The 25,976-nt window shown below is 41.2% G+C and overlaps 1 protein-coding gene and 1 pseudogene across 4 annotated transcripts; one reads left to right on the top strand and one right to left on the bottom strand.

Annotated features, from left to right (window-relative positions):
* Positions 1 to 937: 937 nt before the first annotated feature.
* LOC150012887 (tumor suppressor ARF-like) lies at positions 938 to 24,932 on the bottom strand. Of its 4 annotated transcripts, none has more exons than XM_090275804.1 (3): positions 24,731 to 24,932; positions 3,305 to 3,611; positions 938 to 1,123 (listed from the first exon to the last, which is right to left on the bottom strand). In XM_090275804.1, exons 2-3 carry the CDS (start codon positions 3,606 to 3,608, stop codon positions 1,101 to 1,103), a joined length of 327 nt encoding a protein of 108 aa, XP_090131930.1. In that variant the 5' UTR covers positions 3,609 to 3,611; positions 24,731 to 24,932; the 3' UTR covers positions 938 to 1,100. The 4 variants fall into 4 exon arrangements, with proteins under 4 accessions (XP_090131930.1, XP_090131928.1, XP_090131929.1 ...); XM_090275802.1 differs by lacking the exon at positions 24,731 to 24,932 and adding an exon at positions 24,647 to 24,723; XM_090275803.1 differs by lacking the exon at positions 24,731 to 24,932 and adding an exon at positions 24,106 to 24,168.
* LOC150012888 (small ribosomal subunit protein uS5 pseudogene) lies at positions 4,713 to 5,579 on the top strand (annotated as a pseudogene).
* Positions 24,933 to 25,976: the final 1,044 nt, after the last annotated feature.

The following is a 25,976-nucleotide window of genomic DNA, read 5'->3' as shown; positions in this document are numbered from 1 at the left end:
CACTTCCCAATTTCTAACGATACTATACAAAGTTATACTAATCAAAACTGTGTGCTTGGCATAAAGACAGATATATATTCTGGACATTTCATATAAATGGAATTACATAAAATTCTTGACTCATGTCCAGAATAGGTAAATACAGAGAGACGATAGATTAGTGGTTGCCAGAGCCTGGGGATAAGGAAGATTTAATGAGTATGCTTAATGAGTTTGAGGGTCTACTCTGGAAAAGATAAATGTGTTTTGAAACTAGATAAATGGTGAACATTATGAGTGTTCTAAATGCCACCGAATGGTAACTTTAATTTTATGTTATGTGAATTGCATCTCAATAAGCAACTGGAGGCATGCCCAGTTGAAGTTGGAGTCAGTCCCTGCAGCATCCCTGCTCTGGCAGAGAAGTCCAGAACTGTTTTTGGTTTGGGTGGCAAGCAGCATCTTTACAGCCCACTGGAGCTGAAGTCACTGCTGGTGGTCCTACAGCACTGGCCAGGCATGGGATGCCAACTCATGAAGGTCCCCAGTGGACTGCAGAGCCCGACCTCTGTGTTTCTGAGCCACCTGCTGGCTGTGGCACCTTGGGCAAGATACCCCAACCTTGTGGGGCATGGTGGGGGGGGGGGCTCCAATCCTGGATATGGGTAAGTAATGGAAGGCTAAACCGAAGACCACGCAGGCTCTGAGAGTCTGTCATTTTGGGGTCTCCCTTCAATTTGATGGAAAGTTTCCACTCATAACTCTTTATCCAATTTCATCGATCCAGGTGCCAGGCTCGCAAGAGTAAGCACCGTATAGATGTGCTCTCAGGGCCTGCGTGCTGGCTCCTGAAAACTCCAAACCAACGAAAAGGCAAGTGGTGCTGTTTTTACCTTTTATAACAATATATAAATTGAGATATAAATGGAAATTTAGGGGAAAAAGAAGCTACTGAAGATCAAGAGAGTCAAAAGGTCTTATGGCTTTATTTTTAAAAAAGATTTTATTTATTTTGAAATCCGCCAGCATGGGCCCTGACCCAAACCGAGCCAGTCGCCCTTCGCTCTGCGGAAGGTTGCCCAACCCGCTGAGCCAGGCTGGTCAGGGTGGTCTTCTGCCTGTTAATGATTCTCGAAGTCGGGGTCTGCGGACGGCAAAAAGTAAAAAGACATTAGAAACCAGAAATCAAATATGTGTGAACCATTCCTCTTTTTTTTTGCAGGTGAGAACCAGGTATTCAGACACTTAAGGACAAGGATGGCTTCGCGTGCTCTAAGCACCGAGTTGGGGCCCTGCCGGCAGCCGCCGCACTCCCGAGCCTCCCTGATCTCGCGGTGCGTCCACTGCCCCGCTGGCCGCTTCGGCCCCGCTGGCCGATTCCGCGCTTCGGACCCACCAGGGCGAGGGCAAGGAGAGCACGGGCGGGCCCACAGCGATTGTGAGAGAAAACCCGGTATATGTCGGGTGCCGAGTGCGAGTGCCTGCCACGCGCAACGCCAGGCGCAGGGACATGAGGATGTATCTCGCCCTTCGCGCGTTTCCAAACATATCCTGCTCCTGACGCTGGCGAGCGACTCAGCGAACTCGCGGCATCAGAGAACACCTGATTCGGCGCGTCTGGGCAGTCCCGGAACCTTCGATTCCAGTCCCGTTGTCTTCCTCCCAAAGTCCCTCTCCCAAACCAGCTAATGGCTTCCTGACGTTTCTAGAACAAAATCCACGTTTTGACCAACTATGCTTTCTTTTATCTCCAAGCACCTACAATGATCTGGCCTCTGCTCTCTTCTCTGATCTCGTTGTGTACACGCTCCCGCCCGCTTTTCGATCCTCTTGATCCACCATTCATTTCCGTTTTCTGTGCACTTGAGAGTTTCTCCCTTCCTGTGGCTATTATCTTGTAATCATTCAGGCACTGTAAGATAGCCTCTAGACCTATTCACACTTTACTCTTATCCATCACATCGGTTTTTACAAATTTACTGTCTTAAAATACATTGTTATAGTGTTTGAAGTCGATTTCCCAGAATGTAAGCTCTATGAGGGCAGGACTCCTGTTTTCTCTCCTTCAGTTTTGTTTCCTACCTAGGTCACGTTGTATGTTCTCAGTAAAGGGAGGGAGTGGGGAAGGAAAGGAGAGAAGAGGGAAGGAAGGAGGGGAGGAAGGAAGGAAGGAAGGACGAACTCGCGTGCTTGGCTTAGAAATCTTAGGTTTGGTTATAAAGTGTTACTCAAATGAATCATCTAATTCTGGTCAGCTGCTCCCAGTTCTCGCTTCTGTGATTGGCCCCTCGTCCTATGCCTGTCTTGGTTTGACAGTGCAACACAAGTTTCAATTAGAGGGTGGAAATCTTCGTACCCATACCCCCATCGGAGCATCTGAGGTGCTGCACTCTGGGCTTCTCCCAGCCTAGGGCCCAGAGCCAGCTGCTCCACTCTGTCCCAGGCTCCCCTAAGGCCCAGTGAGCCTAGTGCCACAGTTCTGAGCCCATCGGATAGATTTCAGTATCTTCAAAGTCAATGTTTACCTTAAATAGTCGTGCTAACTTCATACATTGCGTCATATAAGTATTTTGATAAAATGGTTCCCCCTTCAGAAGAAAACTAAAGTTGGCACTTTAGGTAGGCAGGAGGGCATGTGGGGAAATGGAGACCCAGGAAAAGGCTTTGCGGTGGTAAGATGAGAAGGGAAGAACTACAAGTCCATTTCCCTCTCAGCGATCTCTCTCGCACAAACGGAAATCTTAAAAGAGGGAAAAGCTTAAGAAAGGGTCCCTTTCCCAGAACGTGCAGCAAATTCCGGTATGCTGACTGCGAAGTTTGGAGAGGTCTCTGTCCCAGAAACCCCCAACCCCACCCCCCTGGAGGGAGAGATTTAGTAGAATTTTGCAACAGACCCAGGACTGACAGATTTCTGCCAAATGGTGTCCTGCGAAACTCGTTTTGGAAATCCCAAGGTTGGCCTAGCGACCCAGGTAACCTAAAGGGACAACTGAGGCGCACTGAATGGATGCGGCCACTAGACTTCCATCATCGAGTCAATGCTCCAGGTCTACGCCTTGAGCTGCAGGGAGGATGACTGGGGAGTAGGGGGCAGGGTTTATGCGATGGGTTTTGACGGGCGGAAGTCCATCTGAGGCTGTTTCCTATCCTTAGTCCTGGCCAGGCAGTGCCATCGCGATACTGGGGTTGTCCGTCGTCTTTGCCGTGTGTGAGCTGAGCTGAGACCCAAGGTTCTGCTTTCCCTGAGCCAACTGCCTCTTCTGAAAAAGGAGTGCGCTGGGCTGAGGAAGTTTCTGAGTTCAGGTTTTCAGATCGGCCACCTTACCTGCAGGACCTCCTGCGGCAGCTGCAGCGGCGAGGCTACTGCCTCCCGCGTCCCCTGCTGCCGCACGCAGGTACCGGGCGACGTCCTGGTGGCCCCGCTGCTCAGCCAGGTCCGCGGGCAGGCGGCCCCAGGCATCTCGCACGTCCAGCCGCGCCCCGGCTCGGTGGAGCGCCACCAGCGTGTCCAGGAAGCCCTCCCGGGCGGCGTCGTGCACCGGTCGGGTGAGGGTGGCGGGGTCTACGCAGTTGGGGTCCCCGCCGTGGCGCAGCAGCAGCTCCGCTACGCGGGTGCTGCCCATCATCATGACCTGCGGAGAGATCGGAGCGGTCAGGGAGAGAGCAGGCGTTAGAGCCAGGGTTAATAAATTTGAAGAAACTATTTGTGAAGTCGCTACCCTGTGCAGAGGGCGGGCTGTCCAAGCCACAGAGGTCTAATTACTCTTTATTTGCTTTCAGTTACTAACTCTCAGTTCTTCAACCCATTCCATTTTTCTGTAAACATTGAATTCCCATTATATTCTCCAACCTTTTCCAGAATTTCAGCCACACATAGAACACTGCTGAACAGCAAAAGACAGACTGAGGGACAAACTTGCCTAACCTCCTGTATTTCCCCCTCATTTTGATATAACATTATGTAAAACCCAGACATTTTGTATAGTTCACTGCTGTGTATCCAAGCCCTATTAAAAAGTGAGGAGATGCTGATCTCATTTGAGTCGTAGATTGTCTTCGAAACAAAGCCATTACCAAAGTGTCCATAATCTGAGCAACCTTAATATTTGAGTGTTGCATGGTGCGTGGTGGTGGTAGACAATTGTTTTTTTAGGGTAACTATTATTTGATTATATTAGCTGAATGATAGTGACTGTATAACAAGTTTACTTATTTTAGTTACATTCTGTATTAAACACAAACTTGTCCAAATCAAGAATCCATAATAAGTTACACTATAGTTGTTGATTTTTGTCCTGGAGGAAGTGAAAAAGACAGAGAGGAAATATAAGTAAACCAAATTATAGCTCCAAAAAAGAAAGAAAAATTATTGCAGCATAATAGAGCAATACACTGTTTTAAAATAAAAACTGGGAAACTTTTCATGCTACTTATTATGTTTATCCAATGAATTCCTCATTATTTAACTGGTTTTAAATGTTTTAATTATATTTTATTATATTAGTATTAAAGGCCGAACAGTTACCTAACATTTAAGTATTTAAATCATAATGGCAACCCAATGCAGAAAGAAATAGATCTATTAAGTGAAAATTTGTAGCATGCTTAAATACATTTGAAAAGACGTTAAAGTTAATTTAATAGTTTAAATGTTTTTCTATCAACTAAGTATTTCTATATTAAACACAAATTTGATTAGGTTTCTTCTTTTCCTAGGAAACACCAAATAGTGGATGGGTGATATCAGTGCTGCAGGAGGGCCCGAGGCCCTGGGTGCCCTGGAATGGGAGGCTGTAGAGGCTTTCATGGAGGATTTGGCAGCTGCATCCAGGGCTGAGGTCGCAGCCTGGCATTAGGGTAGAGGTCGAAGAGCTTGCAGAGGCAAGGCTGAGGACAAGGAGTGAATCCCTGTCAGCAAGCTGGGCCACCTGGTCAGGAACATGAAGATCAAGTCCCTGGAGGAGATCTATTTCTTTTCTCTGCCCATCAAGGAATCTGAGATCATTGACATTTTCTTGGGGGAATCCCTCAAGGATGAGGTTTTCAAAGAGTATGCCCATGCAAAAACAGACATGTGCTTGCCAGAGGACCGGGTTCAAGGCATTTGTCATAATTGGGGGCTTCAATGGACATGTTAGTCTGGGTGCTCAAAGGAAGTAGCCACTGCCATCTGTGGGGCCATCATCCTGACCATGCTCTCTATTGTCCCTGTGTGGTGAGGCTACTGGGGATACAAGATTGGCAAGCCCTACACTGTCCCTTGCAAGGTAACCAGGCACTGTGGCTGTGTGCTGGCATGCCTCATCTCTGCCCCCAGGGGCACTGGCATCCTCTCAGCCCCTGTGCCCAAGAAGCTGGTGCTGATGGCTGGTATTGATGACTGCCACACCTCAGCCAGGGGCTGCACTGCCACCTTAGGCAACTTCACCAAGGCCACCTTCGATGCCATCTCTAAGACTTACAGCTATCTCATCTCCGACCTCTGGAGAGAGACTATGTTCACCAAGTCTCCCTATCAGGAATTCACTGACTATCTTGTAAAAACCCATACCAAAGTTTCTGGGCAGAGGACCCAGGCTCCAGCTGTGGCGACCACATAATTTTATACAAGAAAAATAAAGTGAATTAAGCCTGTTAAACATTTTTTGATTAGGGTTCTAAACCAAAACCATGCTCCTTTTTTCTCTATGTTCTTATCTTCCCTATTTAAAAAAAAGTTAAAACTAATTATCCAACTTTCTTTTTTGTTCTTGTATTTAAACAAATACATATTTGTTTCTAACATATTCCTGAGCTCAAAGGCAAAACTCACAGTTCCTAAGCTACTGGTGATATTTCAGAGATTTCAAATTAGGAATCAGGCAAGCATTATTTTTAACACCCATTCTATAAACATTCAACTTCCTTAGTTTCAAATTCTCTCCATACTTCAAGTCCCAGATAATCCCATGTTTTAGGCACTTTCATTTTATTTTTATATCTTATTTTAAAGTGTATAAAATTTATCATATTAGCATAGTTTCAGGAAAGGAAGATTTATTTGTGAAGTTTGTGAAGTTCTACATAGGAAAGTAGTTACTTTCCTATGTCATGTTATGCTGGAGTTTTTGTGATATATGAGGTCTGTCCAGAAGGTATTCAGCCAAGTAATATGAAGAACAGAGACATTTATTGAAGAAGATACAAGATACAAGAAACATTGTACATAGGACAATGAAGCCCCAGCTCCCTTCAAAGTAGGCACCTCAGGACCTCACAAAGTTCTCCCAGTGTCTCTTCCAGTGTTCAAAACACTTTGCAAAATTCTTTGTTAGAATTCCCATAGGCCGTTTGATTGTATTTTCCTGAATCTCATTGACGGTCTGAAATCTCTTCCCTTTCCAAGATGATTTTAGCTTCAAGAAAAGCCAGAAGTCGCAGGGCACCAAATCTGGGCCGTAGGGATACTGAGTCATCTGGGTGATTTGAGGTTTCACCAGCAAACTGTACTAAAAGTGATGCATGAGTGGGCGTGTTGTAGTGATGAAGCTGCCAATCACCAGTTGTCCATAGCTTCAGACGTTTTTGTCATATTGCATCTCTTAATCTATGAAGAACATTGAGGTAGTACTCTTTATTAATTGTTTGGCCTGGAGGGGTGTACTCGTGTTGGACAGCACTTTCCCAATCAAAAAACCACAGTTAATATGGTTTTGATATTGCTGCGACTTTGCTGTGCCTTCTTCAAAGTCTTCTTTGGGGGTGTGGAGAACCAGGTGACTTCCATTGGGATGACTGGGCCTTCGTTTCAGGATGATAGCTCTAGATCCATAATTCATCTCTGGTTATGACTTCCTGGAGGAGATCAGGTTCATTGGTAGCAGTTTGAATCAAGTCATTAGCAACTGCAGCACCATGTTCCTTCTGCTCTGGTAGCAGAAGCTGTGTAACAAATTTTGCCACGATGTGTTTTATGCTAAGATCCTGAATCAAAATCTGGGACACAGTAGTTTTTGGAACCCCAGTCAGCTTCTAGTTCTTGCACTGTTAGTCGCCAATCTTTGTTGATTGCAGCCCATACATGTTCAACATTCTCAGGTGTTCTGCTGTTGCAGGCCTTCTGGAACATGGATCACTTGCAACAGGTTCTTGACCATCTTTGAAGCATTTGTGCCACACTTTTATTTGTGCTGCACTCATTGCATCATCCCCCAAAGTCTTCTGAATTGCCCAAATACTTTCCACAGAGGAATGTTTAAGCTTAAAGCAAAATCTGATGCAGATTCGTTGCTCTACTCACTCAGTCATTTTGAATGTGACGGCCACACAGTACACATGCTCACTCAACAGTGTCTACGGCCCCCACTGACTAGTACAGTGAAGCTGCATTGTTCATGCAGGCACATTCCAGTCCACTCTCCTTCGCTGCCAGGTTATATGGATGTTGTGCAAATCGTTCTCTGTATATTGTATGTTAACAATGGCTGGACTTTTTCTGGACAGACCTTGTACATTTGTTTTATAAGAATTTTATTTTTCAGAATCAGAAAACACTGTCATTACTGGCAAGAAAACTAGGGTGGTGACTGTCAGGAGGAATTTGTTTTTAGCCTAAGATTTAATTCCCACCACTACCAAAAAAAAACTGGAGTGGGGAGAAGAGAAACAAAATTTCTCAACAAGGAGGCATTGAAAACTCTACCTCAAATACATTAATCTATAGTAAGTAACAGACAACAGCAACAATAATAGAAGATACCATTAAAATGATAACTAAATTGAAATTCTTTCAGGTAAGGTTACACTAATGTTCCTCATATATGTTTGCATTTCAGTATGTTTGCACATATTGTAAACAAGCATACGCTTTTCTTACTCAGTTAAAATAAACACACACACACTATGCAGTTGCTCCTGAATTAATTTCAATTTATGTTTATTCCGATATACACAGCAGGAGATTTCCACTAAAATCCCTCCGACGGAGGAAAGTGATCATCATTTCCTAAGTGATCCCAGCAAACCTTACATTTCTTTAAAACCTCACATTTTACACCAAACGTTTGTAAATTTTGTATCTGATAAAGAATACAGCGAGAGAGAGGGAGAGAGAGAGAGAGAGAGAGAGAGAGAGAGAGAGAGAGAGAGTCTACATTAACACAAAAAGGTTATCTTTTCAGATCCTCACAGCACTCTAGAGATCTGCACCCCTTGTGCTTCCTCATTCCTCCCTTGGCTTCCAGAGTACGCAGTGAAGGGGGTCATGGTCAAGAGTCGTCTCCAACGACGTCAAACTCGATCTAAAAACTCCTAAGCATGTCACCCCTTTACCAGGAATTGAAACGCTACCTGGTTCAGATCCTCTTGCAAACTTGGTCCCCCAAAGCCGTTCGCCACCCCTCCTCCCACGGAGGACTTGCTCACTCACCTGAATCGGGGTTCTACCCAGACTGTTAGGAGCATTGGGCGGTGCCCCAGCGTGGAGCAGTTCCTGTACTTCCTCGGCTCGGCCCCGGGCGGCGGCCGTGGCTAGCCTGTCGGCTGAGGGCTCCATGCTGCTCTTCAACGTTGGCCCCCTCGCTCGCTCCTTCCCACTCCCCTTCTTGGAGCGCTAGCGGCCCGCCCCAGCCTCTCGTGACCGTCCCGCTCCTCCTCTTTCTTCCCCGTGCCGGCGGAAGCGGTCCCCAGACTCCTCCTGCCAAGTCTTCCCTCTCCCCGGTAGCTCGTACATGTGCTCTCCGAGAAGCCGTTTTTCACTCCGACCGCACTGTGACTGTGACACCCGCTAAAGTGGCCCCACGCGGGGCCGCCGCTGTCGCTTTTGGGCAGGTCGCCCAGGGCACTGGCCATAAGCGGTCCAGCCGGGAGCCCGACGAGTTGGGCGGCTGTCACCTGCCCCTACCGCAAGTCCCCTGCCCTGCGCCACCCCCCGTACCCCCTCCCCCGGCACAAAAGCGCACGCGGGTCTTGGAGCCAGTTCACTCTATTCAAGCGAAATCCCCCCACCTCTTCCTCCCCTCTACCCAGTTTCCTTCTTTCGATGCGGGCATTAGAGCGCTTACAGGATTCCTGCCAAGTTTGAACCAGGGTGTTGGATGTTTTAGGCAAAGTATTGCTTTCTCTTTTAATTATAAGAAAAGAACCCTTCCCCTTTACCAGAGCCTGGCCAAAAATCGGTACCGCCCGTACAACTACGAGGGTACCCTTCTTCAAGACACACTCCCCCTCCTCCACTCAACATTTGGGCTACGAGTACTCAAACGTTCATTTTGGAGTCTGCCTGTCCGCACGCCAGCCATTCCCTCTTCTCCATTCACATAGAGCTTGGGGGGTGTTGTTCCCCACCCTGTACTTGCTCCCAGATGAGATCTTTTTAACAGAGATGGCGGAATTTTCTGCCTATAAGCAGATAGGGAAATGCAGGCGAGTGAGTCATTGGGCCGATCGCCTCTATTCTAAAGAAAATTCCGCCTAGACCAGAAAAAGGGTTAGGTCTGGCTGAAAGAGTTGCATAGTAATTCCGAGAGCGGGCTCAAACATGTCCTTGTCCCTCTCCCCTCCATCCTCTTATCTCTCTTCTATCTATTACAAAAACTTTCCATTGCTGTTAGCTCAGGCAAAACATGAAGTTGTGAAATGATGCTAATTGGCGGTGGTGGCTGGACAGAGTTGGTGATGATGAATGATGTCTTGGATAATATTCTTTACAAATGCATAAAGTCTTTAAAAGGTAAAGATGTGACACAAAATATGGTTCAGAGAAGGCAGTTGCACAGAGGGCTTAGAAAAAATGATTTAAGTAAGCAGCTTTCTGCGGATGCACTGTGATCTAAGAGAAAATTTAGTGGCATTTCTCAAAACCCAGTCCACAGATTATGGAGAAGCACCAGGGAGTGCATTCGCCACACATTCTCCAGATCTACAAGGGCAAGGATCTCTTGAGGATATGCCAGGAAACCTACAGCTCTTACAAGTTTCCCAGGGGACTCTTAAATAGATCAGAGCACTAGAGTAGTGGTCTTTAGACACTTTTTTTTCAGGTCACAGGATCTTAATCTTGGCGCAGGGGCAGAGTACCTTTGAGAATCTATTGAAAGCTGCAGACCCTCTCCAAAAATAAAGTATGCAATGCTTTTTAAAATTTATTTTTTATTAAATTTGTTGGGGTGACATTGGTTAATACAATTAGATGGGTTTCAGGGATACAACTCTATAATACATCATCTAAGTAAGCAATAATTTTTTAAAGTGTGCACATGTATTTCTGAATATAACTTCCAGGGAATTCAGAAATTCCTCTAACACTCAGGTATGAATTCCTACATAAAGAATTCTTTAAACTCTTGTTCAATATATTTGACTGCTATTTAAGGAAGCGAGTGATGGAATCATATAAAAACATCCCTTGGTTGCATTATATACAGACATGGAAGACCCCACTGCTGATTATGCCAGCCTTGGACTCCCCATGCGTAAAATGGAATCATACTATATTTCATGGGTTGATAAAAAATATGTATGTCAAAGAGCTGTGTAAATTCTAAAGTTTTTGGTTATCATTCCCAAACTTTTCTTCTTCTCATGACTGAGAAGGTTGAGGTCTTTTTTAGGTTTGTGCTGCATTGGCAGATTTGAAAATGTATACTATGAAACTTAAACCTGTCTCAATTCTGAACAGTCTTTTAAAACAAAAGACTAACACTTGATCATTCATTCAACAAGCTCAGAGGCTGAGGGCTGTGTGGGATTTGGGGGGGTTAAATGTTTGTGCTATAGAGTTGGACTGCCTAGGTTCAAACCTAGACTTTTTAAAATTAAATTTATTGAGGTAACGTTGGTCAATAAAATTATATAGGTTCCAAGTGTGCAGTTCTATGACACATCATCTATATGTTGTATTTTGTTTACCAACAAAAGTCAAGTCTTCCATCACCATATAATTGGCCCACTTTACCCTCAATTCCCCTTAACCCCTTTCCCTCTGATATCCACCATATTGTTGTCTTAATTTTTCAAACTTAGACTTTTTATTTAATTACTTTATAACATTTTAACAAGTTACTTAATGTATCTAGGCCTCAGTTTTCTCATTTGTATAATTGGGGTAATAATAGTACTTGCCTCAAACATTTGATGTAGGGATTAAATGAGGCATTACATGCATAGAAGAGCAAAGGGAAACAGAGAATGACATGAGAAAATTGAAACTCATTCTGGAAGCTGAAAGTTGACCCTAGTCTTGAAGAAAGGTGTAGGATTATAAAGATGTAAGAGAAGGAGAAAGATGTTCCAGGCAGAGGTGGGAACATGTGCAAAGGCATGGAAGTTTGGGAATGTGGAAAGTAATTCAGTAGGATGTATGGTGAGAAGCTGGAAAAATAAACTTCTGAAAGGAACCTGCAAAGGAGCCTCAAAGGACTGCTTAGATTGTCAGATGGAAAACCAAGAGTGAGTTAGAGAGCAAGGACACTGTGTGTAGACAATTATTTCACAGCTTAGCTGTGATAGTTCAAGGTAATAATGTATGGTGAAGGGGAGGCATAGGGAATGTGGATGATATCTGAGCATACACAATACCCTGAAGGAAAAACGCCAGGTGAAGAAAAGAACAGCTAGAAGAGGAAACAAGAAATTCAGGTCACATGCAAGATAGGGTATTTTTGAGGACCCGAGGTCCCTAAAAAGTGAAGAAGAAATGGTATACAACGCACAGGAGATGGTCATAAATTTGGACTCAGGAGACAAAGCTAGATTTGAGAAGGAAGAAAAGGTCAGGCCAGGGAGGAAGTTGAAGCACTTCCTTCTATGAACGAAGAGGCTGGCTTGCTTGCAGTGAGGATACGATGATGGGTTTGAGAGTGGTGAAGGTTTAGAACATCTGTTATGACAAAAGAGGGATGGGCTGAGCAAGACTTAGAGCAGCCTTTCCATCAGTCTGCAGAACCCAGCTGAGATAGGAGATCATGACACTATTGGAAAACCTGAACATTTTATTTAAACTAAAGAAAACCTTGCAATAGCAGTACTCCAGAAAGCCTAAAATCAATGAAAAGTAATTCTAGATGTGAATATCAATTTAAAATATCACCAGAAAGATATTTGAGAAGGTAGTATTCTGAAATTAGATTCTGGTTCTGACAAGGCATGGCAGAATTGGCAAGGAATGATATGTATGGCATGCCAACATATTAAATGATAAGAAACATTACTATATTGGAAAGACAAAGGGCTGGAAAATAACTCTGTATTGGGACCAGCTGACAGTCTTGATATATCTATTGAGTAATTAACTGCTTTTAGACTGAAGTCTTTTGAGATTAATTTTAACTTCAATGTCCATATCTTTAAAATGGGCTATCTTGCTCTATCCTTTAAACTGTATAAAGTTATTATAACAAAACACACACAAAAGCTGTTTTAAAAAAGCATACTTTTTTTTTTACCATATTCAATATTAGTATTGTTTTTAAACAGTATACAGTTAAACAAAATATAGTTAAAATAACATGTACATAGAATATCTCTGGAAAGATACAGAAAAATCTATAAATGTTGGGGGAAGAAGTGAGGAATTGGGATGGGTTTGAGACTTTCTTTTCACATCTGCAGCTTATATTGTTTAAGTTCTGTGCTATGTGCATTTATTAGCCATTCTAATTAATTAAATAAACATAATGTATTAGGCAAAAGTTTCTTTTCTGAAAACCATCATACATAACTTTGACAAACAGTAACTGAGTACATACTATATGTCAAGCACTTGGCTTTAAGTTGTATGTGTGTGTATATATATATATATATATATATATATATAGAGAGAGAGAGAGAGAGAGAGAGAGAGAGAGAGAGAGAGAATGGTCCTTAGTCAAGAGGTTGTTTAGTAACAACTATCAACATGTTTGCTTTTCCGGAGGAGGAAGGTGGCCTTGAACTGGGATGAGCTCTTGAAGGGAGCCTACATTAACAGTCTAGGAGAAAGAAGATGCATTCTAATAACTGATACCTCAGAACTGTATTACCAGGAAAAAAAGATGTTGTATTTCAGGGTCTGGAGAGCATCCCATAATTAAGGAGAGCTCTTTAGGAAATAGCTTTTCAGAGTCAGGTATGCGTCCTGTATGGATTTTACAGATATAGTTGGGCTAAGCCTGAGTAGGTGGACTCTGGAACAAAATGCTGAGTGCAGTAGAGGATTTTTCAAAGACTAAGGCAATGGAAGAATAATTTCATGCCTCTTTTAATTTAGGAAGAGTTAATAAAGTAAGGAAAAGAGGGCTGCAAGCCAAGCTCCGTCACCTACTTTATCACCGTGAGCAAGAGATGCTTTATTCTGGCTTTAATATCCTTATCTACAAAGTGGGCGTAATAACAATTGTGCCTCAAAAGATTGTCGTTTGGCCAAGAGAAGTAACCCTTGAAGTGCCCCTGGGTAAGCATTCTAAGGGCTCAGGGTCCAATCTGATTATTTTCAATGGGGAAGAAGAACTTTCTCAGGGAAAAAATGGGAAAGAATGCCAGGTCTGTCTTTAATTATTTTTCCATCAGGAGAAAAGGTAGCTTTATCATGAAAGAGAGATCTTTGAGAAAACAAAACAGGCCTCCCCACTGGTTTGTTAGAAAAGGGTATGTGTCCCCAGAATGAGACTATGGAAAATTCAAGGTGGAGGATACTTCCTTCTCTCTTTTACTTTTCTCTAATTAAGTTCAAATACAGCACAATTATTGAGTGTCTGCTATGAATAAGGCATTCTTTTAAGGACTCTCTGATATCTCCGTTCACCCAGAATTATTGTAAAATCTCTCTTCCTGCTCAAATAGGACTTTGGTAAGGAGAACAAAACTCAAGATGCCTAACTTATTATAAACATGAATCATAATTATAGGTGAGTCCCAATTTTTCAATCTTAGTCTCCAAAGTATTAACTGAGCACAGAGCCTGCAGTACCTATCATCATCTTTCCAAGACCAATTTAAGGATAACTTAGAAGTCTTTTCTAAATTGTGTCCAAAACAAATATAATTTTAAATCTATGTAAGGAGTTTACTATTAAAAGTATCTCTAGCCCTGGCTAGTGTGGCTCAGTGGATTGAGTGCATGCCTGCAAACCAAAGGATCGCAGATTTGATTCCCAGTCAGGGCACGTGCCTGGGTTGCAGGCCAGGTCCCAAGTTGGGGGTGTGCAAGAGGCAATCATGTATTGATGTTTCTCTCCCTTTCTTTCTCTATCCCTTCCTCTCTCTCTAAAAAGAAATAGATACTTTTTCAAAAAAAGTATCTCTAGAATGAGATCTTGGGAAATGAGTAATCTGTGCAGCTCATGAAAACAATCACTTCCTAACAAAACTATTTTGTAACTGTTTTTGCATACTGAGAAGTTTCTTATGGTGAATTTCTTATATGTATTTGTAGCTATTTGGCCAGGTGAGAAAACAAAAAGATTAGCACAGTAGGTGTGCATATATACATATATTTATATATCTATAGGATGTACTTGGATGTGTATATATAATTTGATTACATGCACAGATATTGAGAATTAACTTCATCCTGAAGAACAAATAAGTTTTATGGTATATAATTAGAGGACAGGCAGACAATAGGAAATTCATTCTAAGTGGCCAAGAAAATAATAATGGCTACCATTTATTGAAACCCAACTTTGTGAGATGCATTAAGTAGCTTTATATGTATCATTTCTAATCCCACAACTGTCCTGTGGGATAGAGAGTATTATCCTTCCTTCATAAATCAGCAAAAAAAAAAAAAAAAGGAAAAAGAAACCCATAGTACTAAGTAACAATGTACAAGGGGGTGGAATTTAAACTCAAGGTTCCCATCTGAAAGGTCCACATTCTTCTTACTATGTTTCCCTGTAAACTGATTTGTAGAGTACACGATGGCAACTTAGCAATCCTTACTTTTCTTTGAAAATTGTGCCTTTAAGTAGGTTGCAAATCCTAGACCAAGGTAACAAGATCTCCACTTTTGAGAATGTCATAGAAATTTGGATTTTGAAGTACCCTTAAAGTCATTTAACCCAGTCCCATAATTTTTAAGTGATTTTACCTGATCATAGTTCACATATGTTAAAAAATTGAGAAATGAGCTGCATAGGAAAATTAAAAATTACACTACACAGAAGCAATAACTTAACATTTTGAAATATTTCTTGTTTTTTTTCCTTGCTCAGTTTTGGTGGCTATAATACAATTTTGAAATGAGCTTTTCCTTTCATTTATCATTAGAACATTTTCCTAACTTCTCCAAAATCACTTTATAAACAGTACTTTTAACAGCTATAATTCATTCCACTGAAAAAATGTTGTAGTTTACTTAATAATGTCCTGTTGTCAGATATTTAAGGTGTTTCTAATTGCTACAATAAATAGTATTGTAGTTTTTCAAAGAGTATAAGGCTATTGACACATATTGCAAAATTGCTTTAGAAAAAACTACCTCCTTGATTTATAGATAAGAACATGAAGGAGTGGTACACTGCTATGGCTACCCAGTAAATAAATGTTTGCTGCAGATATTGAACTCAGTTGTATCTCCATATTTTTACTAAGGTCACAGCTGTTCACTCTGACTTGAACAATGTGGCTGGTGAGGAAATAATAATGGCTACCATTTACTGAAACCCAGCTTTGTGAGAAGCATTAAGCAGCTTTATCATTTCTAATCCCACAGGATTAATAATAATAATAATATTGGAGAAGACAAAATGCAGCATAAGTAATGGGACAGTGCCAGTCTTTATACTCAAAGAGACTTGATTCCTCATTTACCAGCTCTGCACACTTGAATGAATTATGAAAATTTTCTGAGCATCCATTTCCTCAGCTCTCAAAGTGGGAAAAAATAAAATTTGCCTCATTAGGGTTATTTTAAGGAACAAAGAATGTCAGATATATAAAAAAATTCTAGGCACATAGAATTCTCAATAAATAGAACTTAATTTTTTGAGAATAGATATAACATTTACTGTCATGTTATTCATTTAGGCCATCAAAGTCAATATCTTCTTGGGTATTTTTTTGTTCATTACTGTACATTCTGGCACGTGTTCGTGGTTTGAACAAGCAAACCCCCTTCCAAAAGGTGTGATTAATTCTGTCTTCTTTGAATTCTAACCCCCTGAAAACAGAGCTTTTTTTGTAATAAAGTTGGCTGTTACAACGAAAGAACTTCCACAAAAACCTTCATTAAATCATGGGAAGTGGCAATGGAGCGTGTCACTATTCAATGTTTCCTCTGCATTTACTGCTGCCCACCACCACTCCTTGGTGTGCAGGGCCAGTAGGAGGGACAATGAAGAAACTAGGAAAATTGAGGAATTATAAAGTTTACCTTCTAACCCTGTATTCCCATCCTCCTCTTTTCCTTGTTAATGGAATAAATTTTATTCTTTCAAACACATGTTGCCCTCTCAATTGCTAATCATGAACACATATAATAATCCATTTTGCTTATGATGCTGAGATATGTGTGTGGTGTTAGCATTTAAAGATACTGTTGTAACAAACAAATAATATTGTTACCCAGTTTTTTGTGGGGGTGGGAGTTCAGTGTTCATGGCTGATTGGGTTTAACAGTGATTTTGGGCACTCTAATTGCAGGGGAATCTATAGTGAAGCTTTGTTCTTCAAATGGAAACTTTGTCACCCTCTCCTGACAACCATCCTGTAAAGTAGCCTGCTTTCCTGGGGCTCTATAATCTTACTGTTCTTTTTTTTTTTTTTTTTTTTTTCTTTTCTTTTTCTTTTTGTCTTTCCTGGACTTCTGAGAGTTCTGAAGTCCAACTCTCCCTGATATTGTAAACAATCATAATTTTTTTTCTTGTGTTGGAACACTCCTCCTCAAGTCAAATTCTTCTGGAAGAAATAAACTTCTTGATGATGTATATCAACCCTGAGTGAATTTTAAAAATGCTTTCTATTCATGTCTTAGCACCTTTCACTTACAGATTTAACATTTTCACTCATGCTTTCCTTTGAGTCTCTGAGCTCAGAGTATAATTTTATATTTTTCTTTCTTATGATTAAGATTACAACTACCAGACTTTACTTTTTAAAAAGACAATAACAGAATACACCTTATGTGTACTCTGCTTCAATTTTCTATATGTAAGTCAATTTTGCCTTAAGGAAGAATATCTAACATATTTTGTCTCCTTGGTCTCCTACTACATGTGAATATTAATAGCTGAAGGTCACCATTTAAGGCATACATTTTGGAGGTTTTGAGGGTGACTTTAATGTTTCTTCCACTCTTCTAATGCACGCATGCATGCACACACACACTATTTATACTAAAATTTTTTTAGAAAATTCTGCACTGAAACTATTGTTTCAGATATTCAGACTGTGGTCACAATTGTGAAGGAATTAAGAGCCTATTACCTCAGTGCTCCCTCCAGAAATTATTATCCTGCATTATTGGATTTTCTTTTTATATATAAATTAAAGACAGGTAAATAACTCTTCTTTCAGTTTCTAAAATGAACTTGATTTCCTATCTTAGAAAACAGAGGTTCATGCATATTGTTTAATATGCTTTTTAACAGTTATGAATAGTAGAAGAGTTTAGAGTAACACTACAAAAGCCATCCTACAGGGCTTCTGTGCATGTGTGGGTAAAATAATAAGCAAATTTATACTAATTTTACCTGACACCTTAGAATGTGCTGACGGTTGAAGAAATACATATATATTTTTATTATGATATGCATATTCTTTAAAATGGGAGTTCAGGAACTTCTAGTTTTCTGAATAATTAATTCTACTTAAATAGGGATTAACTATGAAAGTAAACTAGTGTTCTTTTAAGAGCATAGTTTATTTAGGCACTTCAACAATAACTGACAGATGCATATCAATTGGATGTTTACAATGTATCTTTATATTTACTATTTTACCTGGCTCTTAATTGAAGAATACCACAGAGTATCATCTCAGGTTTACAGATGAGAAAATGAAAGTACTGAGAGTTTTAAGTATTTAGTCCTAATATCACACAGCTAGTAAGTAAAGAAAATGGAGTCTTTTCACAGGTCATATTTTCTAAGAAAGTAGTCTTTCTACTTCATCCTTCAAGTGATTCCTCTGCTGGTGCATAGATTTCACATAGATTGCTCTTAAATCAAAGTGGGAATAATTATTTTATACTGAATTTACAAGGGAGTTTTGCATTAGTTTTATTCTGGGGAAGAAATAAATTTCTGAAAGAAGTTAATCCTCTTGTTTTATTATGAGATTCAGTGGCTTTTAGAGTCCATAAGAACTTCACTTATTATTTGTTATATTGCCTTATTTTTTCAGAACGTTTTTATTCACTCAATCAATTTATGTTTACTGAAACATATGTGGCTAATGCTGAGAAAAACAGAAATCCAAGGGAGTTAAGCAACCTACAAAGCAACAGTTACGTAGAAGAGCTGTAGTCACTGGAAAGGCAGTTGAGAGATGGTTATAAAGTAACAGTGAGGACATTTGGGATAAGAAGCACAATGATTTTTAGCAGACAATGCAACAAGTTATCGAAGCCTCATCTGCAGCCTATGACATAACAAATAAAAACCATAAAACACAGCGATAATGTGACAACTAAATGAGACAATGTAAGTCGTGCTCTATTACTTTTAATTCCTTATAATTACGTTGAAAGAAAAAGAGAAAGCAAACTTGAACAAGTGCTTTTGAAAGTTTCAACGAGCTTCTTTTAAAAATCACATATTACATAAAATATATTAAATTCCAGCTATTCAGCATGTAAAGAAAATGGAGTAAAATTCAAAGTGTTCCATGTATAGATATTTTAAAACTATTTTAAAGTTGAAATATACTACTTGTTCTACGGGGTGGAAAGATTTGCAGTTGGGGGAGTCATTGTTCTTTGGATAGCTACTGTTTCTTTAAACCGGGTGAAAGAATTGTACAGTTGCTGAGTCAGATGATCTGGCAGCCTGAGTCAAGCAGAGCAAGAAATGGTAGCACTCAAAAAGAGAAACCAAAACATATGCTTTTAACCTTAATATATCAGCAAAGTAACTGATGTAACACTAAACAAATTGTATTTAAAAGTAGAAAAATTATGATTATAATTTGGAAGTCATAATATTTTAGTTTTTGCAAGTTATTTTCAGCTTACATAATTAATATATATTTCCCCTCTCACTGATGTGTTTTTACAGAGACACAAAGACCCATCATTTTCTCCATAAATGCTTTATTCTCTTACGGCTACATTTTACTGTGATTTTGCCTTGGTCTTAAATATGTTAAACCTAAAAAACATTTCTATGTTTTGTTTTTCCTTACTTGCATAATTTTAAATTGTCATGTGAACCAGAATCTATCATCTATATTTCTATCTAGAAAGCACCATTCATATTATATAAACAGGAGTACATGTATATTTTCAAAAATATTATATATCATAAATGTTTTATGTGGAAATTTTCTGTCTGATGCAACAAGCTTTAACACACAAGTATATCCTGTTCCATCCTTCCCTCCAAAATATTTTCTGATCATAAAAATCTGTGCCCTTCCACTCCAGGTGTCAGCCAGAGTGTTGAAAGGCCTCATCCTCTTTGTTTCTCAGTCTGGGATGCAAGATGGTGTGGAGAATGGCCCATAGTATTAAAAGAGACAATGCTTTCCAATTCAGATGAAGGATTACATAATAATAAAGGCTCTCCATCATTTAGTAAAATAGCTCCTCATGATGATTCAGGCTCCCAGAATCCAAAATGCGACTGATTCTAAAATTTTAAATCTTGCTAAAAAGCCTGGACATTGATTTAAAAATAAGCAAACATAAGGTTAAAAGCACATTGACCATATTTGTCAATGGTGTCCCAATGAGTAACAGAATCTCCTCAAGTGCCTCTTTGAAATACTAATTATTGGGAGCCATAGCAAATCTGCTGAATCATATTTTTTGGGAGTGAGCCCCAGAAATATGTATTTTAAACAGCAGCCCAGGTAATGATGCTGTTGATAATCTTCTTTCACTTCTCATGCTTAAATTAAGAAAGTAAAGGCATATTTATTTACACCACTCTACAGAATTTTATTAGTTTCACTTTGCTTAAGAGATTACATATCTTTGCTCATATCGTTCTGAACCTCTACAAGACCTTTCTTCTTTCAAACAAATTCCTACTGGCTTTGCAACCACTTAAGTAAATTCTAAGACTTTATTTTTTGAAGGCAATGGGGTAAACTGAGAGCTAGTTGTAATAAAATGTTTATATTTTATAAACAAGGCCATTATGTTATTTATAATATAAAAATAAAAATCATCTTATTCTTTTTCAAAGGACCTCTGAGCGCTCGAAATTTAAATTTTCTAACTGATGGTTTTGATTTTTTTCCCTTTTATTACTTTTTCTTGATTAGGTAGTTCTGTCCAACTGCAACAATCATTCTAGGGCTCATGAAATAAATAACTACACTGACAAGTATTGATTTTCTTCAATACTCCCTTCTTTAAAAAACAAATGCTATTAATACTTAGTAAATTCAACAATTTTCAATGCACATGGGATTGCTGAATACACACTGAAATACTGTGAATTAGGATATGATGAATCTGTGGAGGTCCCAGATTGGTAGGCATTTTCTAAAATGGAGCAGAGCCTTTAGAAGGTTCTTACTTTCCCTACTGAACAAAGTCTTTACTCCCAAGGTTTTCTTTATTAATTGGCTTATTGTCGTCAAATTTGATCTTGTTATAAGGCTTACAGACTTCTTTTCATTCTAATAAATGATTTCATTAGAAGGATTTAAGGGGGGAGTTTTCAAATATGAGGAAAGCTTCAGTATGAGAAGAAAACAGTTGAGAGACATCACTAGAATGATATGGGCCATTTTCCATACCATCTTGCAACCCAGACAGAGAAGCAAAGAGGATGTGGTCTTTCAATACTCCCAGCTGCCGCTACTTGGAACTGGAAGGGCGCACAATGGCCTTCAGTTTTGGAACTACACTTTCCCTAGGAATGTATCTAACTTACTCCGACCCCTTCCTCCAGGAAAAAAAATAAATAAATAAGGCCTGACCAGTTTCAAGCTGGGAAACTGACCTAGAGAAGTCTCCTATCATATCTAGAACTTCTGAATCCACAAGGCCCATGCACACTTTGCTTGTTCCCACTTCCTTCTCCAGCCTGTGAAGTCCCCCAGTCCAGCTATACATATAACCCCTGGTCTGCAAGTTACTGTTATTCTGATAAAATTTCACCTGTGCAAAAAGTTGGGGTAAGGGTGCAGGAGAGGCGGTAGAAGGAATGCGTTTGTGGAGTGGGGTGATAAGTGGGCCAGTGTCTAAACTCTTGCTGGTGAGCCCTACCCCACGTGCCAATTAAATCTTCAGGGTACTGCATCATCTCTACGAATTGGGTCCAGGTGGGTGTCGGGAGCTGGGAGATGGAGAGAGGTGGGAGAGGTGAGGGAGATGAAGTCTCTCCAAGCAGCTTGAGTCTCACTTCTTACTTTGCGCACTCTCTCTGGTCCTGGGAACACAGGTTTGCGACACCTACCCCAAGTTTCGGGAGGTGGGAGAGCCCCAGCCTGTAGTCTGTGAAAGGGGGCACTTGCTGAGACCAGAGGCCTAACTCCAAGGCACCTTGGAATAGCTATGACTACGCATTTATCCAATATTTACCAGTTATTTAAAAATGAACTACATGTGGATAGGCACAGCCAGCTTTAGAGCAGGGCTAAGTGAGATTATGTTTCTCAAAAAAGGACTAAATGTTTTAAAAGGGTAAAATCACTGGGCCAGCTGTTCAGCCTTCTGTTAAGAAAGTATTTTTGAGATGATGTGGATCAATTTACTTATAGGAGTTATTCAACATGTTGGGAAAATGGTTTAGCTCAACTTTACCATGATTGTGGCAATGAACTAATATATGGTTAGCAGACCTGTAAAATATTATAGACACAGACAGTAATACGCTACATTATTGTTACTGTGGAAGACAATGGAATTTTTAAAATTTGAGAATTCTCAAAGAAGTAAATGAATATTAAGCCTTGATTTCTGAAGGGTTATTGTTCACTTAGAACATAATACAAGCTGGGGATCACACACTCACTGGAAATAATGGTTTATGCTAACCAGTGCTTACTTTGAGAAAACACTAAAAACTCTAAAAGTTTCTAAATAGTATTCAACAAATAGATATTTAATTTAATAAAATATCTGTATTTTGTAAACACACCAAGAGAGAAGTAACAGATCAATTAATGTAATTCATCAGGCATGTGTAATAAAAAACTGGTAATGTGGAATTTTATTATATACATTTTCAATCATAAAAAGTCATAGTGAACATATTCACAGAAACTAAAAATATGTTAAATTAATAACAGCTTACATATTTACATTAATATTAAATAATTCATACAAGTTATTTTTTAGCACCGTGGCTCTCAAAGATTGTATAAATTCCAATATAATTACCAAGTTTATAATTACTTATCATTTATTATTACTTCCAAACATTTAACTGTGTATATAATTTCAGATGTAAAGTTGGAGAATGGCACATATGTTCAAGACATTCTATTCTTTCAGTCATGTGTCCTGTCTTCAGATATTTGCTGACAATTGAACTTTTCATAGTCAATTCATTTAAAAATAACTTTACACATAATTCCTGAAAATGATTTATACCTAAATAAAAATAAATAAATATCTTCTTTCAATGGACCTATCATTTTTATATTTTAACATTTTATACAATAAATGTTATGAAATATTTTCTATAACTTAAAGTAATCACAATATTATATCATGTATTCTTAAGCTAGAAAACACACATAGTATTTACATAGATAAAAATGTTCCACTTTGTAACTGTACACTTCTAGCACAAAATATTTTAAATAAAATAGCTTTATATAGAGAGTAATATTAACAACTATGATACTCAAAACATATCAAGTGGTTAAACATTTGCTGCTATGAATAAAGCAGCATTAAAAAAAAAACAAAACAGGATCACCCCATGAAATTCCTAATAAGCATCTGCTACTGATACTTTAAAAACTAAACTTTCTTAATAATATGAAAAAGAAAATGTGATTTACCTCATAAATTGTTTGTAGACATTTGCCAATAGAAATTGAGGCACCTAATTAAACACTGATAGTTAAAACAGTTTTACATTTATGTGTCAAAAAACCTATTGACGTTACAATAAAAACTAATTACTCCTCTGCTGGCCTTTTCATTTCAAAACATATTCCAGATGAAATGATGCAACAAGGATAGTCACAGAAATGAGGCCTCATTAAATTATTTCTAAATTTTTTATATCCAAGCTCTAATAGGATTCTGCATATTTTAACTATATGTATTTTCCATTATTCTGTCCATTGGAAATTACACAACTGTATCAAATTTATTTGATGTGAAGACAAAACTTAGGAATCTGCTTTCCAAGAAGTAGGCCTCATTTTTTTAAACGTGTTAATTGAGGCCTGAGATGATTCTGTTAAACATACAGCCTTTGTCCCAAGAAATATGAATATGTCTCGCGAAATAAACCTGCCACTCACTACGAAAGCCTTTTTTAAGACTGCAAATTCTCCGCTTATTAGTTACCAATCCTTCGATCAGTGTTACTATTTCGTGAAGTCAGATCACCAGTAATTACTGGAAGAAGGGAAGACTGATCCAGCAAGAAGGCTGGGGAGAAAAAAAGCGGCCTCTATTAAACTGAGACCGTTAGTAATACTTTCCTCCAGGACGACATAAAGTGCCCTAGAAATACACCTTGTGTATTTCATAGTGGTCAAGGTGTGTGTGCGAGTGTGAGTGTGAGTGTGAGTGTGTGTGTGGGTGTGCGTGCGTGTGTGTGTGTTCTTTCCACCTAGGAAATCCAGGGGTACACTTATGAGGTGGGTTTAGAATCTCCCGGTTCCCCCAGAGTTTTACAAGATTAAGGAGTTCTGTGAAGGAGCTCCAGGCTCAATATAGTGACAATATCACCTCTGAGTAAGCGCAATCTATATGGAGAGATTAGAATGAGCCTCCACTCCCAGGAAGATGATTTATCTGTGTATTAAAATCACTCCTACCAAAATCATCTAAAGGCCGATTGCACCGAGACTTCTCGAGGCCTTTCCTACCTGGTCTTCCAGGATGTGGCTGCCGGGCTCTGCGCTGGCTCCTCACTAGCGTCAGCACGAGGGCCACAGCGGCCCTCAAACCCGACTCTGCCCACTCGCCCGCGGGCCGCGGGATTTGTACCACAAAAGCCCTCACTCGGGGTGGGCCACACGCGCGCCGAATCCTCACTGTGACCAAATAGGTCCGCACCATGTTCTCGTCGCCTCCGAGCTGCCGGGCGCTGCGCCGCCTTTTGGCATCAGAGGTTAGCAGCGCCGCGCCTGCCCCTCTACCCCAGCCACCCCCTAGATTTTAAACAGACCCACGCGCCCCCTAGGCGCCCCTCACCGCCCCGCAGGCGCGCACCCGCGTTCCCAGCGCGCGCCAGCACAGCCCCGACCTCTCAAGATCTCAGGACCGTTCAGCACTTAGCGCGCGCAGGAAGGCGGTCCGAGGGCGGTGAGCGCGCCCGCTACTAGAACCCTAGGTTTCTTTCCCTCCCCCACCTCCACTTTCCCGCCTATCCGCGCTCCCCCACCCCCACCCTCCACACACACGCACCGCGCGGGCGCCCCACGGGGTGACAGCTCCAAGTCCTGACGAAAGACTCATCTCCAGACAGACCGCCCCCTCAGCGCCCGTCACCTGACTGCCACCAGGAATGGACTGTGGCGCTTCCGAAGCTTCTGGAGCCGGCTCCCGTTTCCCTTACTTTATTCTTGATGCCCCTCGCTGAGGGTCTTCCATTTCTCCAAACCGGGCTACTTAAAAAGAGAAAAAGAAAGAAAAAGAGCAAGATCACGTCACTGCTCTACCCGCCATTCAGGAGGCTGGATATCAGTTTTGAAAGAAACTGCTATGCTCTACTTCTAGATGGGAAAAAAGCGAAATTAAGGGAAACCGCTGTGTGCAGCCGACGCGACTCTCCGACACAGCGTGGCGCTGGCGCCGCGGGAGCCACGGGCCGGGCGCCTGATCAGGTAGGCGGAGCGGAACCCCAAACCAGAGGCCCCTGCTGGGTCGGGCGCCCCTTCCTCACCCGCCTTTCTGCGTTGCCGAGGGCCCCGGGGTGGGTCGAAACAGGTCATTTCACCGGGCGGTTTTTTTTTATTTTCGTTTTCAACCCTTAAGCATCTTCCTCTTTCCTGCTGCCCCAGCGCTCCCCTCCCCCACCGGTTGCTCCCGCATGTCTTCGGCTCACCCCCCCCCCTTTCTCCCCTCGTTCTGTTCCTCCGGCCCGCAGCTGTGCGTAGCCTCCTTCTCCGACACCCTTCCCTCTCCCTGCCTGAATCTTATCCGTGAACCCTCTGCCCTTTGCTCCCCTCCTTTCTCTTTCCCTTTTTCTTCCACATCAATGATCCTTTCTTTCTGGACACCCCCTCCCCCTTCTCTGGCGCTGTCCACTCAGAGCAGGAAAAGTGGGGGAAAGGAAAGAAAGACGCAGGTAAAGTAGGGGCGTGTCGAGGACACGGACGTGGCCTGGGGACTTGGAGTAGCCAGGTTCCAGAGCGCAGTCTGGCAGGGCCCGGCTCTCGGGTTGCATAGAGCTTGATTGCGGGTTCGCCAGTTCCCGGAGGCGCGAAGTCGAGCCCAGGACGTCGCTTTCAGGCGGGCAGTGCTGACCCTGTGCCCCAACCTCCAGGCATACAGTTAGTCTTCAAGAATCCAGAGCCTCGAGGGCCGGGGGCGAGGCCTGGCCGGCCGGGTGTGAGGCCTGGCCGGCCGGGTGTGAAATAGAGGATGTGAGACTAGGCCCAGCCTTCGGAGTCTCAAAGGTGCCTCTCTTCTAAGTATGGGTTTTACATGTGCCGGGGCCTCGTGGCTGCAGACTCCGATCCAGGGCTTGAGAGCTGACAGATCAAAGGAGGAGGAAAGTGAGGCTTAGATTGTC

The sequence above is a fragment of the Furipterus horrens genome, unplaced genomic scaffold, assembly GCF_987537825.1.
Source record: "Furipterus horrens unplaced genomic scaffold, mFurHor1.1.pri manual_scaffold_4, whole genome shotgun sequence".
NCBI classification, from domain to species: Eukaryota; Metazoa; Chordata; class Mammalia; order Chiroptera; family Furipteridae; genus Furipterus; species Furipterus horrens.
The sequence above is the reverse complement of the archived record's forward strand: the minus strand, read 5'-3'. Positions and strand labels throughout refer to the sequence as shown.

Bases quoted from the DNA above. Each gene is read 5' to 3' on its own strand.
- LOC150012887 (XM_090275801.1), bottom strand. From the start codon at position 24,298: ATGGTGCGGACCTATTTGGTCACAGTGAGGATTCGGCGCGCGTGTGGC. The intron at 3,612-24,105 runs GTAGGAAAGGCC...ATCTCTCCGCAG, and splicing joins GCCACATCCTGGAAGACCAG to GTCATGATGATGGGCAGCAC.